Source organism: Podarcis tiliguerta, assembly GCF_965153285.1.
Source record: "Podarcis tiliguerta genome assembly, chromosome: 16".
Classification (NCBI taxonomy): Eukaryota; Metazoa; Chordata; class Lepidosauria; order Squamata; family Lacertidae; genus Podarcis; species Podarcis tiliguerta.
Window position 1 is genome coordinate 26,888,655 of NC_139549.1, and position 15,375 is coordinate 26,904,029.

A 15,375-nucleotide genomic window follows, 5' to 3' on the forward strand; every position below is an offset into this window, starting at 1 on the left:
GCAGCCACCCTTAGTGATCATGCCAGGACGGAGCCACGCCTGTTAAGAGGACTTCAGGCATCCCAAGGAGAGAGGGAGCAGAGATCTCGGTTACACATTAGACATCGTGGAAGCCCAGGGAGACCCACGCAAGCTTATCATTAACCTGGCGGCACTGCCAGGCGATATAAAGCCGAGAGCAAGAGACGGGCAAGAGGCACCCAAAGCGGCAGGATGGCAACCACACCGACAACTGCGGCCATGACCACGCCAGCCCCGGAGGAGGGGCTGGCCATCAACAACCCTGCAGACATCTCTGTCATCGTCCTTTACTTCTTGATAGTGCTGGCGGTGGGAGTATGGGTAGGTCTCGTTGACTTTTCTCGCGTGCGTTTTATTTGGTCGTCCGACCTCGTGCTTAAGAGACCTCAGAGGAAGGAGAGCCCACCACCTCTCGAGTTTCTACTGCGTTTGCAATTATATGTTACCTTTTTCTCTAAGGAGCTCAAGAGGGTGTCCTGTGGCTCTCCCCCTCTTCATTTTTTGTCCTCACAACAACCCTGGGAGGGAGGTTATTCCAAGAGGCAGTGTCCGGCCCTCAAGGTCGGCTTCATGGCTGAATGGGGATTCGAACCCTGGTCTCCCAGGTCCTAGACTGACACTCTAACCACGACGCCACACAGGTGTAGTGCCACCAGCATCATTGCTGGACACCAGGAATCTCTGGGGCAGAATGTGGAAGGTGGCAAGAAATTGCTTTTTTGTTTTGTTTTTTGGAGGGATGGGTTTGACATGTAAAATTAAAGGTGCTCCAAGGTTGCCACCTTGCATTCCTGGCAGGTGCTTCCAGATGGGTGCTTATTATGGAGTGGGTCCACATCATGGGTGGGCAAACTAAGGCCCGGGGGCCGGATCTGGCCCAATCGCCTTTTCAGTCCGGCCCATGGACAGTCTGGGAATCAGCGTGTTTTTACATGAGTAGAATGTGTCCTTTTATTTTAAATGCATCTCTGGGTTATTTGTGGGGCCTGCCCGGTGTTTTTACATGAGTAGAATGTGTGCTTTTATTTAAAGTGCTTTTATTTAAAATTTGTGGGGCATAGGAATTTGTTCATTCCCCCCCCTCAAAATATAGTCCGGCCCCCCACAAGGTCTGAGGGACAGTGGACCGGCCCCCTCCTGAAAAAGTTTGCTGACCCCTGGTCTACATCAACCTCAGAATGCTAGCCTGTGTTTCACATCCATTTAAACCAGATTTTCCTTTTCTGGAGCAAATCTGATAAGTTAAAAAAAGAAGAAGCCTCTGCCAAGGTGTGTGTGTGTGTATGAAATCTCCTCTCCCTCCTTGTAGGGTTAACCCCTTCCTCACAGGGCAAAAGGTCAGGGTTGCCAGAGGCGGGGATGAAGGAAATGGAGCCACCAGAAAGTGGCTCAGGGCCAAAATGTCTGAGAGAGGCCTCAGGAAAGAGCAGGGAGGGTGAGATGGGAGGCTGAGGACAGCGATAGGATGCAGGGAGGGGAGGCTGGTCAGAAGCGGCAATGCCAGCCGGTGGAAGCCACAGGAGAGGAGGGGGCTCCTGTTCTCAGGCCCTGCTTTTGGGCTTTCCAGAGACACTTGTTTATTGCATTTAAATCCCACCTTCGTCTCCAAAGAGCAGTGGGTGGCATGTATGATTCTTCCCTCATTCAATGCCCTGGTTGGCAGGTTAGACTGAGAGGCTGTGACTGGCCCCCAAGGTCACACTGAATGGGAAGATTTGAACTCTGGTTTCCCAGCTCCTAGTCTGACGCTCTAACCACTACACCACACTGCCTCTCACATTGGCATCTGGCTGGTCACTGTGAGAACAGGATGCTGGCCTGACCCAGCAGCCTTTTCTTATTCCCAGATGGGGCACTGCCCCACTAGCCTTCTCCTGTCCTTAGCCAGCCCCCCCCCCGAACTGCCTGCCTCCTTCCTTACACCCAGGCTACAGCCTGTCAGTTTCCTCCTCTTCCTCAGCCTCAGTCTCAGAGTTGCCCTTTGTAGAGGAGGGAGGAGGAGGAGGAATCCTAGAATTGTAGAGTTGGAAGGGACCCTGAGGGTCATCTAGTCCAACCCCCTGCAATGCAGAAATCCCAACACGCAGTTTGAAACCATACCAGACTCGGCTTTGTAAATGTGCTAGCAGTTTTATTGCTTCACCCTTCCGCTTAGGAAGAGAATGGGGCAAGACAAGAAGGAGCTGGCTTTGGCTTCTGCTGCCAGTCTCCTGTGCCCTAGCAGTCCAAAGGGATACACCAGCCGCCACTCGATAGAGTGATGTTGTTTGGGGTGATGGAAGAGAGCAGCCTGGCCTGGCCAGAGCTCCCAGGAAGGCTGTGGGTGTGCAGCGTTTTTAAACTTTCTGGCCGTTTGGAATCTGCACCCGAGGGAGAAGCAGCAAGTGTGATCTGTCCCAAGGTTCTGCACAAAGAGGGGCCCTGATACCTTTGCTGCCCTCCAGAGACTGCAGCATGCAGCGGTAGCTCCCTGGCAGTGCCTGCGCTTGGGCTTGGGCAGCTCAGCTGAACCCATTCAAAGTTTTCCCTAGCCAGGGCAAATGGAAGCATGTCTGCAGCCTAGGTTTGAGCGCTTCAGGGTGACTGAGAGGTGTCACGGCCAAGGTGGGGGGAAAGGTGACTACATGAGCTTTTTTATGGCAGCAGAAAGAGTGAAAAGAAGGAGAACAGCTCGATTTTTGCCACAAAGGGTGCTGTTGCTGACCTAAGGCTCAAGTCTGATATTGCAGGCTCCTTATCCCCAACGCTTGCAGCTGTTTTAGCAGAGATGCAACAGCCACTCTGCACATGTCCAGCGGCGACACTCACCTTGATTACTTATTCACGGCATGTGTGGATGACAAATGAAAGCTTGCGCCATGGGCTTAAACAGAACAGATGTAGAACTTTGCAATCAATTAATGTATTTGAACAACCGCTCCCTCTCCCAAAGAGAGCTGTAGTTCAGGGAGAACGATGAGCAGAGAGTTGACATCACCTTCCCAGACTAAAATTATCAGGATTCTTTGCTGGTGGTATTAAACTGATACTCATTTGTAATGCTGATGAATGGTGTATAGCAAGCTTTCAAGGACTGGGCAAATTCCCAGTTCCTGACTGTTATTTGCAGTGGAGGGCCATTATTTCCCTGAGGATATTCCTCCTTTTATCCTCACAACAACCTGTGAAGTACCGTATTTTTTGCTCTATAAGACTCACTTTTTCCCTCCTAAAAAGTAAGGGGAAATGTGTGTGCGTCTTATGGAGCGAATGCTGGATGCGCAGCTATCCCAGAAGCCAGAACAGCAAGAGGGGTTGCTGCTTTCACTGCGCAGCGATCCCTCTTGCTGTTCTGGCTTCTGAGATTCAGAATTCCCCCCCCCCCTTGTTTTCCTCCTCCAAAAACTAGGTGCGTCTTATGGTCTGGTGCGTCTTATAGAGCGAAAAATACGGTAGGTTAGGCTGAGAGGCAGGGCCTGGCCCAAGGCCACACTCAGTGAGCTTTCACAGCCAAGAGGGGACTTGAACCCTGTTCCCTCCCTGGTCTTAGTGCAGCACTTTAACTGCACTGCCTCTCAAAGTAGGGTTGCCAACGCTTTTTCCTGCCTCTGCTCTTGTGCCTGGCAGAAGGTTTTACCACTTTTCTCCTTGCCCGACGCCCAGAAAACCTTCCATTCTTATGATTTGCAAATTAATAATAATATCACACCCTTGCACTGAGAAATTCCCAGTGCAGCTGTGCAATAATGCACCAGGCAGTGCCTTTCCTGGGCTGTAGAGAAGTGCAGTGGCGTAGCATGGGTTGTCAGCACCCGGGGCAAGGCCCCCTAACCCGTGGATTTGCACCCCCTAACCCTAACCCCCAGATGTTGCGCCTGGTGCGGCCGGCCCCCCCTGCACCCCCCACGCTACGCCACTGGAGAAGTGAAAAGAGCTTCACTTGTGAAACGTCTGTCTGATGGGCAACCCTTAAAGTTACAGAAGCAGAACCAGTGGAAGGAGGTGCAGGAGCCAAGCCGAGATGACTGGCTCCCCAGGACCCGGGTGGGGCAGGTCAGGGTGTCTGATTCTGGCAGTGTGTGGCAATGACTCCCAGGGTCCTTGCACTGCCTGAACTCCTTCAGAGCTGTGCAGAAGTCCAGAAGGGCCTCGAAGAGCCCGGGACTCCCCTCTCTGAAGCAGCCTTCTCTAGTCTGGAGTACCTTCAGATGTTTTGGACTACAATTCCCATCAGCCTTAGCATCCCACGGTTATCCAGGCTGGGGCTGATAGGAGTTGTTTTTCAAAGCACCTGGGCAAGGCTGCTCTTAAGGAAGACGGGCAGGTGTCAGGAGGGATGGGCTAAAAACCCGAGGAGGGATTTGAATACGAAACCACTGAGAAAATTGCAAGGCAAGACTGTGCTTGCTGGCTTGATTTTGTCTGAGGTCAAAGAGAGTCTCATTGTACCAGGAAGCCAGGTTGCTTGTTCCCTTGCCCTGGCTGCCCCCACGCCACACTTAACATCTACCTGGTTATGCAGATGCCAGGGTGAGAGTAGGTTTCTTGCATTCCAAAGCAGGAACAGGCAGAACGTGCAGGTCAAGTTATATATATATATATATCACCAGGAAATACGGAGTGCTAGAAAATCCCATTGCTCTTGCAAGGGGAATGGCTTGCCTTTTCTCTCTCTTCCAGAAACCATGAGGACTAGAGGCATGCTTGCTCTTTTTAAAATGAAGAGAAAGCGAGGCTCTCCACAGGAGGTAGCTGCTTCTGAGGTGGAAAGCCACATTTCACAACTCTGATCCAGCTGTTGCACAGGCTAGTGATTTATTTGGGTGTGTACTGTGTTGTGTTTGCTGGTTTCTAGGACGCGTTTGGTGCTGTGGTCTAAACCACTGAGCCTCTTGGGCTTGCTGATCAGAAGGTCGGTGGTTCAAATCCCCTCAACGGGGTGAGTTTCTTCGCGCTCTAACTTTTGTCACTGTGTTCCATTGTGCCAGAAGTGGTTTAGTCCTGCTGGCCACAGGACCCGGAAAACTGTCTGTGGACAAACGCCAGCTCCCTCAGCCTGAAAGTGAGAGGAGTGTAACAACCCCATAGTTGCTTTTGACTGGACTTAACCATCCAGGGGTCCTCTACCTTTTTACCTTGCTGGTTTCTGTGGACACACAACGGCCGTGCCACAATTGTATGAGGAGGAGCAGCAGCAGCAAAAACAGTTTTTCTGCTTGGTTGCTTTCTCTTTCCGGGAGGTGAACACTGATTCTTGTCTGCCATTTGCAGTGCAGAATGAGAGATGGGCTCAAGGCATGCTATGGGTCTGCCCCGGTGGGGCAGGGCACCCTATGCCAAAGAGCCACAGCAAGCACCAGGCTAGGTAGACCAGTTGCTCAGAATCTATTGAAGGCACTTTCCTATTGGCATGGGCAAATGCCAACAGTCCCCTGAGGAATTTTGTGAAGATGCAGATGCATAAACACACACACACACACGTTTGTAACAAATATTATTATTTATTGAATTATTGCTAGAATGTATGCCCTGTCCTTCCAGGGCACCAAGCAGACACTCTATTTAAAAGCAAAAACAGTCTGAAACGCTGAAAGCATTCTAAAAACAATTATAATTAAGAATAACTCAAAGCAGTTTCAGTTCAAATGGAACATATTACAAATTCTCCACTTTGGGGGCACGAAGCCATGACCATCATTTATGCCAGTGTTTCCCAAACTTGGGCCTCCAGCTGTTTTTGGACTACAATTCCCATCATCCCTGACCACTGGTCCTGCTAGCTAGGGATGATGGGAGTTGTAGTCCAAAAACAGCTGGAGACCCAAGTTTGGGAAACCTCCTGGTTTAGGTGATCGTCAGTGTTCCTTGGCGGATCTCTGAGTTTTGAGACATTTCAAGGCTACTGTCCAATAAACACATCTCTGGTCCATAGGAAGTGCCATAATGTAGATTAAATGACTTTTTTATTTTAAAAACGCTGCAAAACATGGCCTTCTCGGAGTAGTCCCTTCCCTGCCCATATGACTATGCATCGTAAGGGGTTAGGCTAGATGACCCATGGGCCCCTTCCAACGCTTCAATTCTATGACTATGGCATGCCCTATAGTGCATGGTGGGTGTAAACAGAGAGACTGCTATGCCAACCTCTGCCAGCCTGCTGGTGCCCTCCAGATTCTTTGGACCACAACTCTCGCCAGTCCCAGCCAGCATGGGCAAACGGCGCTGGGTCTGAGCACACCTGTGTTGGCTGAGGGCAGCTGTAGTCCAAAGCACTTGGAGGGAGCGCCACCAGGCCCCGGTGATGACTGCCCTCTGCCCCAACCAGCGGCATTTCTGTATGACACTTGGGTTGGGCAGCCATGGAGGGTGGTGCCAGGAGGAACTGCCAGTCTGGACAAGCCTCAGGTGGCACGTTGCCCACGGACGACGTTCTCATTCATTTACCCCCATCATGGTTTCATTGGGAAAGGTTTGGCGAAAGGCCTGTTTGCCAACGAAACAATGGTGAGCCTTGATTGCGCCTAATAAATCTGTGCCACGAATGAACATGAATATAATTGCTGTCAAGCTGCCTGAAGTGCTTCCGGGATGGTGCTAAATAAACAGCAGCTCGGGGATGCCAGTTTGTTTGTTTGTTGAAGCATCAGAGGGATAACTGCATGCCAGGCTTTCTCCCTCTGGATCTGACTCCATTCTGAATCCTGCTTCCAACATTTCTGTTCCATTGTTCATGGGAGCGGTGCTTTTTTGGGGGTGGGGGATGCAGGGGTACGCATACCCCTAAACATTTTGTGAATCTTTGTACTTTTCTCCATGTACACTGGTACCTCGGGTTAAGAACTTAATTTGTCCAGGAGGTCCATTCTTAACCTGAAACTGTTCTTAACCTGAAGCACCACTTTAGCTAATGGGGCCTCCCGCTGCCGCTGCGCCGCCGCTGTGCGATTTCTGTTCTCATCCTGAAGCAAAGTTCTTAACCTGAGGCACTATTTCTGGGTTAGCGGAGTCTGTAACCTGAAGCATCTGTAACCTGAAGCGTCTGTAACCCAAAGTACCACTGTACTTTGTTTATTTCCCCCAATTTGAACTATAAAATGGTGATTTTCTCGAGTCAAAATGAGAGTACAGTGGTGCCTCGCAAGACGAAAAGAATCCGTTCCGCGAGTCTCTTCGTCTTGCGGTTTTTTTCGTCTTGCGAAGCAAGCCCATTAGCGGTTTAGCGGCTATTAGCGGCTATTAAAGGCTTAAGGGATTAGCGGATTAGCTGCTAAAAGGCTATTAGCGGCTTAGATCAGCTGTTCAGTGGCTTAGCGAACAGCTGTTAAGCGGTTTAGGGACTTGGGAAAAAGGCTGGGAGGGGAAAAAAAAACCCCAGGAATCGCAAGACATTTTCGTCTTGCGAAGCAAGCCCATAGCAAATTCGTTTTGCGAAGCACCTCCAAAACGGAAAACCCTTTCGTCTAGCGGGTTTTCCGTCTTGCAAGGCATTCGTCTTGCGGGGCACCACTGTACCCCTAAATATTTTTAAAGAAAAAAAAGCACTCCTTGGAAGGTCTTTTGCAAGCCGTTTCTGGGATGTGTCTCATGGGCTTAACACTTGGAACTCCAGAGAGATTATGAGGATAACCTGATAGTTTCATTTCTGGCAGGCTTAAGATAGAATCAACTTTTCGCGGTGGATTTGTTCCCACTGGGTTAATATTCCAAGCAGGCCCAATTTAATCAGCGGACAAGTTAAGGTCAAGGGGTTGCAGCCAACTGATGTTACTCCAGAGTAGACCCATTGAACTTAGGGGACCTAGATCGATCACATCCATTGATTTCAACAGGCATGCCCTGAGCATGACCAATATTGGACGCAGCTCATAATCGACATAGGAGCCAATGTGGTGTAAGGGTTAGAGTGTTGGACTGTGACCTGGGAAACGAGTTCAAATCCACACTCAGCCATGTTTTCTGGGCCTGTCGCTGCCTCTTTCAGCCTAGCCTATCTCACAGGGTTGCTGTGAGGACAAGATGGGGAAGAGGAGAGCCATGTACGCCGCCTTGAGCTCTTTGGAGGAAAACGTGGTCCATAAACAAAATAAGCAATGTTTTGTCAATGTTTTGATGCTCACTGACGTCAATGGATTTAAATTAGAATTAGGGTTCCTTAAACCCACTAATCTGAATGTGACCACTCACTGGATATCATCCTTTGGCCAGATGTCCTTTTCAATATATTATTAATTTATTACATTTATACCCTAGCCTTCCTCCAAAAAAAGCCCAGGGCAGAAAACAATACGTGAGAAAACAATAATTAAAAAACCACCTTAAAGCCAATTCTAGCACAGAGGTGGACTGGGAAAGATCTCCACTTAAAAGGCTCTCATTGGAAGAGGAAAGTCTTTGGCAGGCACCAAAAAGACAACAGGGGAGGTGCCTGTCTAATATTCATGGGGAAGAGAGTTCCAAAGGACAGGTGCCACCACACAAAAGGCTCCGTTCCTACATTGTACAGAAGAGACCTCCCGATAAGATGGTATCTGCAGGAGGCCCTCACCTCGATTGGATATGTAAGCGGTGAGATGCTCTTTCAGGCATCTTGGTCCCACATCCTGGGCTTTATACACCAGAACCGGCATCTTGAATTTAGTAGGTTAATGTGTTGCCGATATCCTGCCCCAGTGAGTTGCCACATTTTGCAGCAGCTGCCGCTTCCAGACAACCTCAAGGGCAGCCCCACAAAGAGCACATTGCTGTAATGAGTTTCTCAATGCATGGGGGATAGTGGTCAGGCTCTATTATATGGTTGGTAACTCTAATTGCATCTCCTCTTCTGTCTTCCTTAGGCCATGTATTCAACAAATCGCGGAACAGTTGGGGGATTCTTCTTAGCAGGCCGGAGCATGGTCTGGTGGCCGGTAAGTTGTGTCTAAAGAGCCAGCTCCCCTGAAAAACAGCCCCTTTCCTTTTCCTCCAAAAGGACCACAGGCTGAATCTACCTGATCTGCCCTTCCCGATTTTGCAAATTGCAGACTGAAACAGAGAACCATATCCTCTGAAAGGGACGCTCCTCTGAATTTTGCAATGCGGTTCTCCAGACAAGTAAATGCGTACAAAATTGCACCTGCTTGGGTAAAGCGCGCATAGAACGGTATATGTTCACGAAAAGAACATGAAAAAAGTATATTGGGGGACAGTGCTTTGCAAAAAATGTGTAGATTAGGCAAAATGTTGGCCATTAGGAGAAATTTGCGCGAAAATGCTGGTGAGTTTTCATGAGGATTTTTAAAAAGCAAACTGATAGGGAAATGTGGAGAAGAGACTGGGGAAAAACAGGAAACCAAGAGAAACTGAAATTTTGCAGTGTGGGGAAGGGGGAACCAGATTGGCAAAGGTTTGCCTGGGCAAAGCTTTGCTGCTGCTGGCTATTGGTGGACGGTGGAGGGGCAAGACTCTCTCTGCTCCTTTGCCCATCCTCACGGCACCAAGGCTCCTGAGGATAGACTGTGGAGGAGCAGGGCAGCGTCTGGTCTATTGCCTGGTGCATGACTCACCTTCCAGTGAGGTGAAGAGAAAGAGCTTGTTCCTTCAGAAAGCAGAAGCTGTCCTTACCTGATGCTCCCTTGGAGGGGAAAGGTCTCAGGATCAAAGTAGAAAAGGGAACAGCTCATTCTTTGCCAGTGTGAGCAGGAAAGGGGGGATGAAATAAATATCTTATATATATTGTTAAGTTGTGGGTGAACATATCAGACGACCCAGCGATTCTTCAGACAGCTCTTGTTTATTCACAGGCCAGGACAGAACTGAACTGAAGGGTTCAGCCAGCCTGCTTATATAGAGCTCCAGTACAACGTAACTGTAACATTTTCCTAAAACTATCCAATCACTGAACGTCACTTTCGATCCCTTATTTGCATAACTATCTACAGTATCCCCCTGCTGGCCCAGGGTGAGAACTTCAGTACATAACATATATTTTCTTCTCACTCAACTTTTGGCCAAGTCTCATCAGTCTTATTTGTTTGCTGAAAAACAGGTTTATCATGTGTTTGTTTGTGTCTGTGTGTGTGTGTGTGTGTGTGTGTGTGTGTGTGTTGCTCTAAGTGGCTTATGTCCGGAATACGTTGGTGTAAAACAGCACCTGCAAAGCAGGCAGATTCATACAATACAAATACAAGAGCGACACATTTTAAAAGAAGGATGAGTGGGGGGAAATTCGGGGGGTGGAGGTGCATTCGTGGTGGCCTGTCGACACACCATTCCTCTGTTAGTTTTTCTGCGGTGTCTGCTCGAGATTATTTATGTCCAGAGGGGCCCTCTTGTACAATGGTGCAACAAAGGCTGGACAAAAAAAATAAGTTGGAATGTTTGCAGCATGAAAAGGGATGGGATTTCAGCAAGCAGTACACCAATTGCAAATGAAGCAGCCTGGCTTCCCAGAAACTACTGCAGGTGCAAATCAGTATTGAAAGTGGGATTGCATATACCGTAAATGTCCCCAACACCGTTCTGTGCAAAAACTGCCCTGAATGCACAAGGAGAAAGGTGTCTGGAGGGGCTAAAAGGCTTCACTCTGTCCCCTGTGTGACGCTGGCTCTTTTAAAATACAGTGGTACCTCGGGTTAAGTACTTAATTCGTTCCGGAGGTCCGTTCTATTGTGTTGTGTCTGAATGCCTCAGCCTTCACTTCGATGGAGATATCCATCTGCAAGAAGTCCGTTCCAAGCAGAATTGCAGAGACATCCATTGTGGTTAATCATTTTCCCGGGAAAGCATTCCTAATTACCCGGCATTAACCTTAATCATTAATTGAAGGGAAACTGAAAGAAAGAGAGAAGAAGCTGCCCTTTCCTGGAGGCATAAAGATGGAGAACGAGACACTTTGCGGATTAAAATGAGAGGGGAACTCCCCCACTGAATGAAGCCAGACAGGACAGTGCAGGCAAAGTGTTGCAAGCCAACTTGCCCTCACACGAACGCTGGCTCTTAAATGATGACAGCAGCTGCCTTGTAAAGGAGCAACTCTGCCTAGGTCAACCAAGGAACAATCGCCAAATGGGTGTTGGCACGAGCTCTGCTTCCATTGCTGGTCCGCTGGGTGGTGAGGCTGTGGGAGGAACCGATAATTGGTCCTGCAGGAGGCAAACTCCCAGGACCATTGGAACTCCTGTAGACCATTAGTATTCACATGCAGGGTCTCCCCTGACAGACCGCTTGCAGCGCTCGAGCCACGCTGTCTCACAGTTGGGCCGGCCGCTGGTCCTGGTTGTGGTCCAAGGACCTTGGGAGGTCCTCATGTTGCTTTCCCCTGGAAGAGGGCTAGGCATTGGGCCTAATTCTGTCTCTGGGGATGATGATGATAATTTATTTATACCCCGCCCTCCCCGGCCAGAGCCAGGCTCAGGGCAGCTAACACCAATAAAATCACAACAAAAACATAATGGGGGGGGAAAGGGGGGGAAAACCCACCAATTTAAAATACAGGTTAAAATGCAATTTAAAATGCAGCCTCATTTTAAAAGTAGCCGATAAATCAAGACCATACGGGAAGGGAAACATAAGGGTCAGACTGAGTCCAAACCAAAGGCCAGACGGAACAGCTCTGTCTTGCAGGCCCTGCAGAAAGATGTCAAGTCCCGCAGGGCCCTAGTCTCTTGTGACAGAGCGTTCCACCATGTCGGGGCCAGTACAGTGGTGCCCCGCAAGACGAAAAGAATCCGTTCCACGAGTCTCTTCGTCTTGCGGTTTTTTTCGTCTTGCGAAGCAAGCCCATTAGCGGATTAGCGCTATTAGCAGTTTAGCGGCTATTAGCGGCTATTAAAGGCTTAAGGGATTAGCGGATTAGCTGCTAAAAGGCTATTAGCGGCTATTAAAGGCTTAAGGGATTAGTGGATTAGCTGCTAAAAGGCGATTAGCGGCTTAGATCAGCTGTTAAGCGGCTTAGCAATCAGCTGTTAAGCGGCTTAGGGGCTTGGGAAAAAGGGGGGGAGGGGAAAAAACCCCCAGGAATCGCAAGACATTTTCGTCTTGCGAAGCAAGCCCATAGCAAATTTGTCCTGCGAAGCACCTCCAAAACGGAAAACCCTTTAGTCTAGCGGGTTTTCCCTCTTGCGAGGCATTCGTCTTGCGGGGCACCACTGTACTGAAAAGACCCTGGCCCTAGCTGAGACTGTGTGAGGCTGAGGTCCAAAGTGGTGCAAAAGCAGCAGATCTATGCATTTAAACTCAGATCTTGCTGCAATCATGTCTGAGGTGTTAATGCTGCTGGAATCCATGTGGGGAACTCCAGGCTCCAACCCACAAAAGTTTATGGTATGTGCCATATGGAGCCGCAAGAGATTTTGCATACCTTCCAACATTTCTCCAATGAAAATAGGAACGTCCTAGTCCATTAATAATAATAATAATAATAATAATAATAATAATAATAATAATAATAATAATAATTTTATTTATACTCCGTCCATCTGACTGGGTTCTCCCCAGCCACTCTGGGCAGCTTCCAACATATATAGAAACATAATAAAACACGAAACATTAAAAAACTTCCCTATACAGGGCTGTCTTCTAAAGGTTGTATAGTTACTTATCTCCTTGGCTCAGGGGTCGCGTAACTCCATACCCGCCAATGAAAATAGGGACATCCTAAGGAAAAGTGGGACATTCTGGGATCAAATCGGAAACCGGGACGGCTTCTTTATATCCAGGGTTGTCCCTGGAAAATGGGGGCACTAGGAGGGTCTGATTTTGTTGCCCCATACCTGGGTGACTCCCAGCCCACCTTCCTCCCTCAGGCTAAAGGACATCTCTCCTTTCTGCTTCCAGATTGGTGCCTCTCTGTTTGCCAGCAACATTGGGAGCGGCCATTTTGTAGGCCTGGCCGGGACGGGGGCAGCCGCCGGGATTGCGATCGGGGGCTTCGAGTGGAACGTAAGTGCCTTTGATTCTGTGGCTTTGGAAAATGGCAGTTACCAGTTTATTTTTGGGTCCTTCATATTTTTAACCCTTCTTGCCTGGGGATGGTTTTTTCTTTTTCTTTTAAACCTGCTGATCAAAAGGGTTGCTCTTCCGGTGGGTGGGCAGGAAAATCCCGTCACATTCCTGGATTCCATGTTTTTGAGCGCATGCCATGCTGGCTTGGGGTGATGGGAGCTGTGATCCAACAACGCCTCAGGGGCCATGTCTTCATCCCTGGTTTTTGGAGAACCCAGATCAGGCCCTGATCAGGCGTGTGTGGCGTAACTAGGCTCCCCAGGGGCAAGATGTCTCCTGATGTGTTGGCATGTGGCTCAGCATCCTGCCAAGATGCACCCAACCTCAGTGGGAAAAAGATAACGCTCCATCTTTATCACTAGAGGCCCCAGTGATCTCTGTGGCTAGAAAAGATTTCCACCAGCTTTGGCTGCCACCATACGCCTGCTGCCACCATTCCTGGACCAGGGTAGCCTGATCAGAGTGGTCCATGCTCTGGAGACCTCAAGCCTTCCTTACTGTGATGCACTTTATGTGGGGCTGATGTTGGCAATGAGGACAGAATGTGACAGCCGAGCTCCCAGAGGTGGATTTAGGACAGCGCGACTGGTTCTCCCGCACAGAGCACTGAGCCAAGAGGGCACCTCGCCACCTCCTTCCCAATGCCTAGTAAGTGCTTGCTTTGGGAAGGGTCCTAAATTCCCCCACCCTCCTTCCTAAAGCCTAGTTGGTGCTTGCCCCGCTTTGGGAAGGAGACGGGAGGGTTCTAGGACCCTCCCAGAGCCTTCACACCTCCTTTCCAAAGCCCAGTGCCTCGCTTAACCAGCTTTGGGAAGGTGGTACGAGATCTGGGGTGTGTGTCAAGGTGCCATATTAGCAAGGCCCACCCCTGCAAGCACCACACAGCTCATAGGAGAGAGCTACACTGGCTACCAATTTGCTACAAAGTTCAAGATCCTTTGTTAGGACTTCATGAGCCCACAGTACCTATGGACTGCCTGATTCCTTACTCCCCACCACAGTCACCGAGATCCTCTGAAGGGCACCGCTGGCAGTCCCCCAATCTTCCTGAGGTTCGGGTGGCCTTCACTAGGGACTGAGCCTTTAATGTGGCAGGGCCTGTCCTGTGGAACTCCTTGCCACCAGAAGTCATCTGGCTGGAGTCGTTCTTGTTTTCCTTCAGATTCCTTTCAAAAGTGCATTGCTCAGACAGGACTTTGGCCCATTACCACTCAGGTTCTATGCTGCTGATGCTTTTCCTGCAAAAACCTTGTTACATTTTCTGTGTAAGTGCAGTCTGTAAATACTTGGATAAACAAATGCATCAACAAAAACTTTCCGTGTGTTCCAGGCTCTGGTGATGGTGGTCATTCTGGGCTGGATGTTTGTCCCCATCTACATCAAGGCTGGAGTAAGTCCACAACGCGGGTGATTTGGCTTCCTCATTCGTGGCTCCTGTGCTTGTCTTATTTTCTGCATATCATTGGGGGCGGGACACCCAGGCTAAGGGAAGAGGGAAGGGGTTTGCAGGAGATCTGCCTGGCAGCGCCTGGCATTCTCAGCAAAAGGAGCTCTCACTGGGCTGCTGGGTAATTATTGACAGGTCTCCTTTTGTGTGTTCATCCACACATCCCCAACTGCCACTTCTTCCTTTTCATGGGTAATGGCTTTGTGTGTAGTTCCTCAGCTGGGATTTACATCTGAGGTTCTAGGGCCCACTTTTGCCAGCTTTCATATTTACTGGGAGGCTGGGCCGGGCCAGGCCACGTACCCCTGCCCCAGTGCTCTTCTGCTTCCTCTAGCTGCTCCAAACGCCTGACCTTTTCTTCCTCCTCCTTGCAGGTGGTGACAATGCCAGAGTACCTGCGGAAACGGTTTGGGGGGAAGCGCATTCAAATCTACCTTTCAGTCCTCTCTCTCTTCCTGTACATCTTCACTAAGATCTCAGTAAGTGGATCCAGCACCCTTTCCCTCGCCCAGACTATCTTTGGGCCTTTAAAGCTCTGTGCGCAAGGATGGTTTTGTTGTTGTTGTTGTCCTAGTGCTTTCCCCATGGAAAACTGCATGTTACAACTGAATCAGACGCAGGTGGCGCTGTGGGTTAAATCACAGAGCCTAGGGCGGTTCGAATCCCCGCGACAGGGTGAGCTCCTGTTGCTCGATCCCAGCTCCTGCCAACCTAGCAGTTCGAAAGCACGTCAAAGTGCAAGTAGATAAATAGGTACCACTCCAGCGGGAGGGTAAATGGTGTTTCCGTGCGCTGCTCTGGTTCGCCAGAAGCAGCTTAGTCCTGCTGGCCACATGACCCGGAAGCTGTATGCCGGCTCCCTCAGCCAATAAAGCGAGATGAGCGCTGCAACCCCAGAGTCGTCCGCGACTGGATCTAATGGTCAGGGGTCCCTTTCCCTTTACCAG

The 15,375-nt window shown here is 49.6% G+C and overlaps 1 protein-coding gene across 1 annotated transcript in view; it reads left to right on the forward strand.

Annotated features, from left to right (window-relative positions):
• The first annotated feature begins 212 nt into the window (after window positions 1-212).
• The window catches only part of LOC310666615 (sodium/glucose cotransporter 1-like), a 33,169-nt gene continuing 18,006 nt past the window's right edge, over window positions 213-15,375 (forward strand). The window contains exons 1-5 of the mRNA XM_083417726.1: window positions 213-342; window positions 8,835-8,906; window positions 12,814-12,918; window positions 14,312-14,371; window positions 14,803-14,907. Coding sequence (XP_083273852.1) covers window positions 214-342; window positions 8,835-8,906; window positions 12,814-12,918; window positions 14,312-14,371; window positions 14,803-14,907 — 471 coding nt within the window. The 5' untranslated portion in view covers window position 213. The remainder of the gene's footprint in view (window positions 343-8,834; window positions 8,907-12,813; window positions 12,919-14,311; window positions 14,372-14,802; window positions 14,908-15,375) is intronic.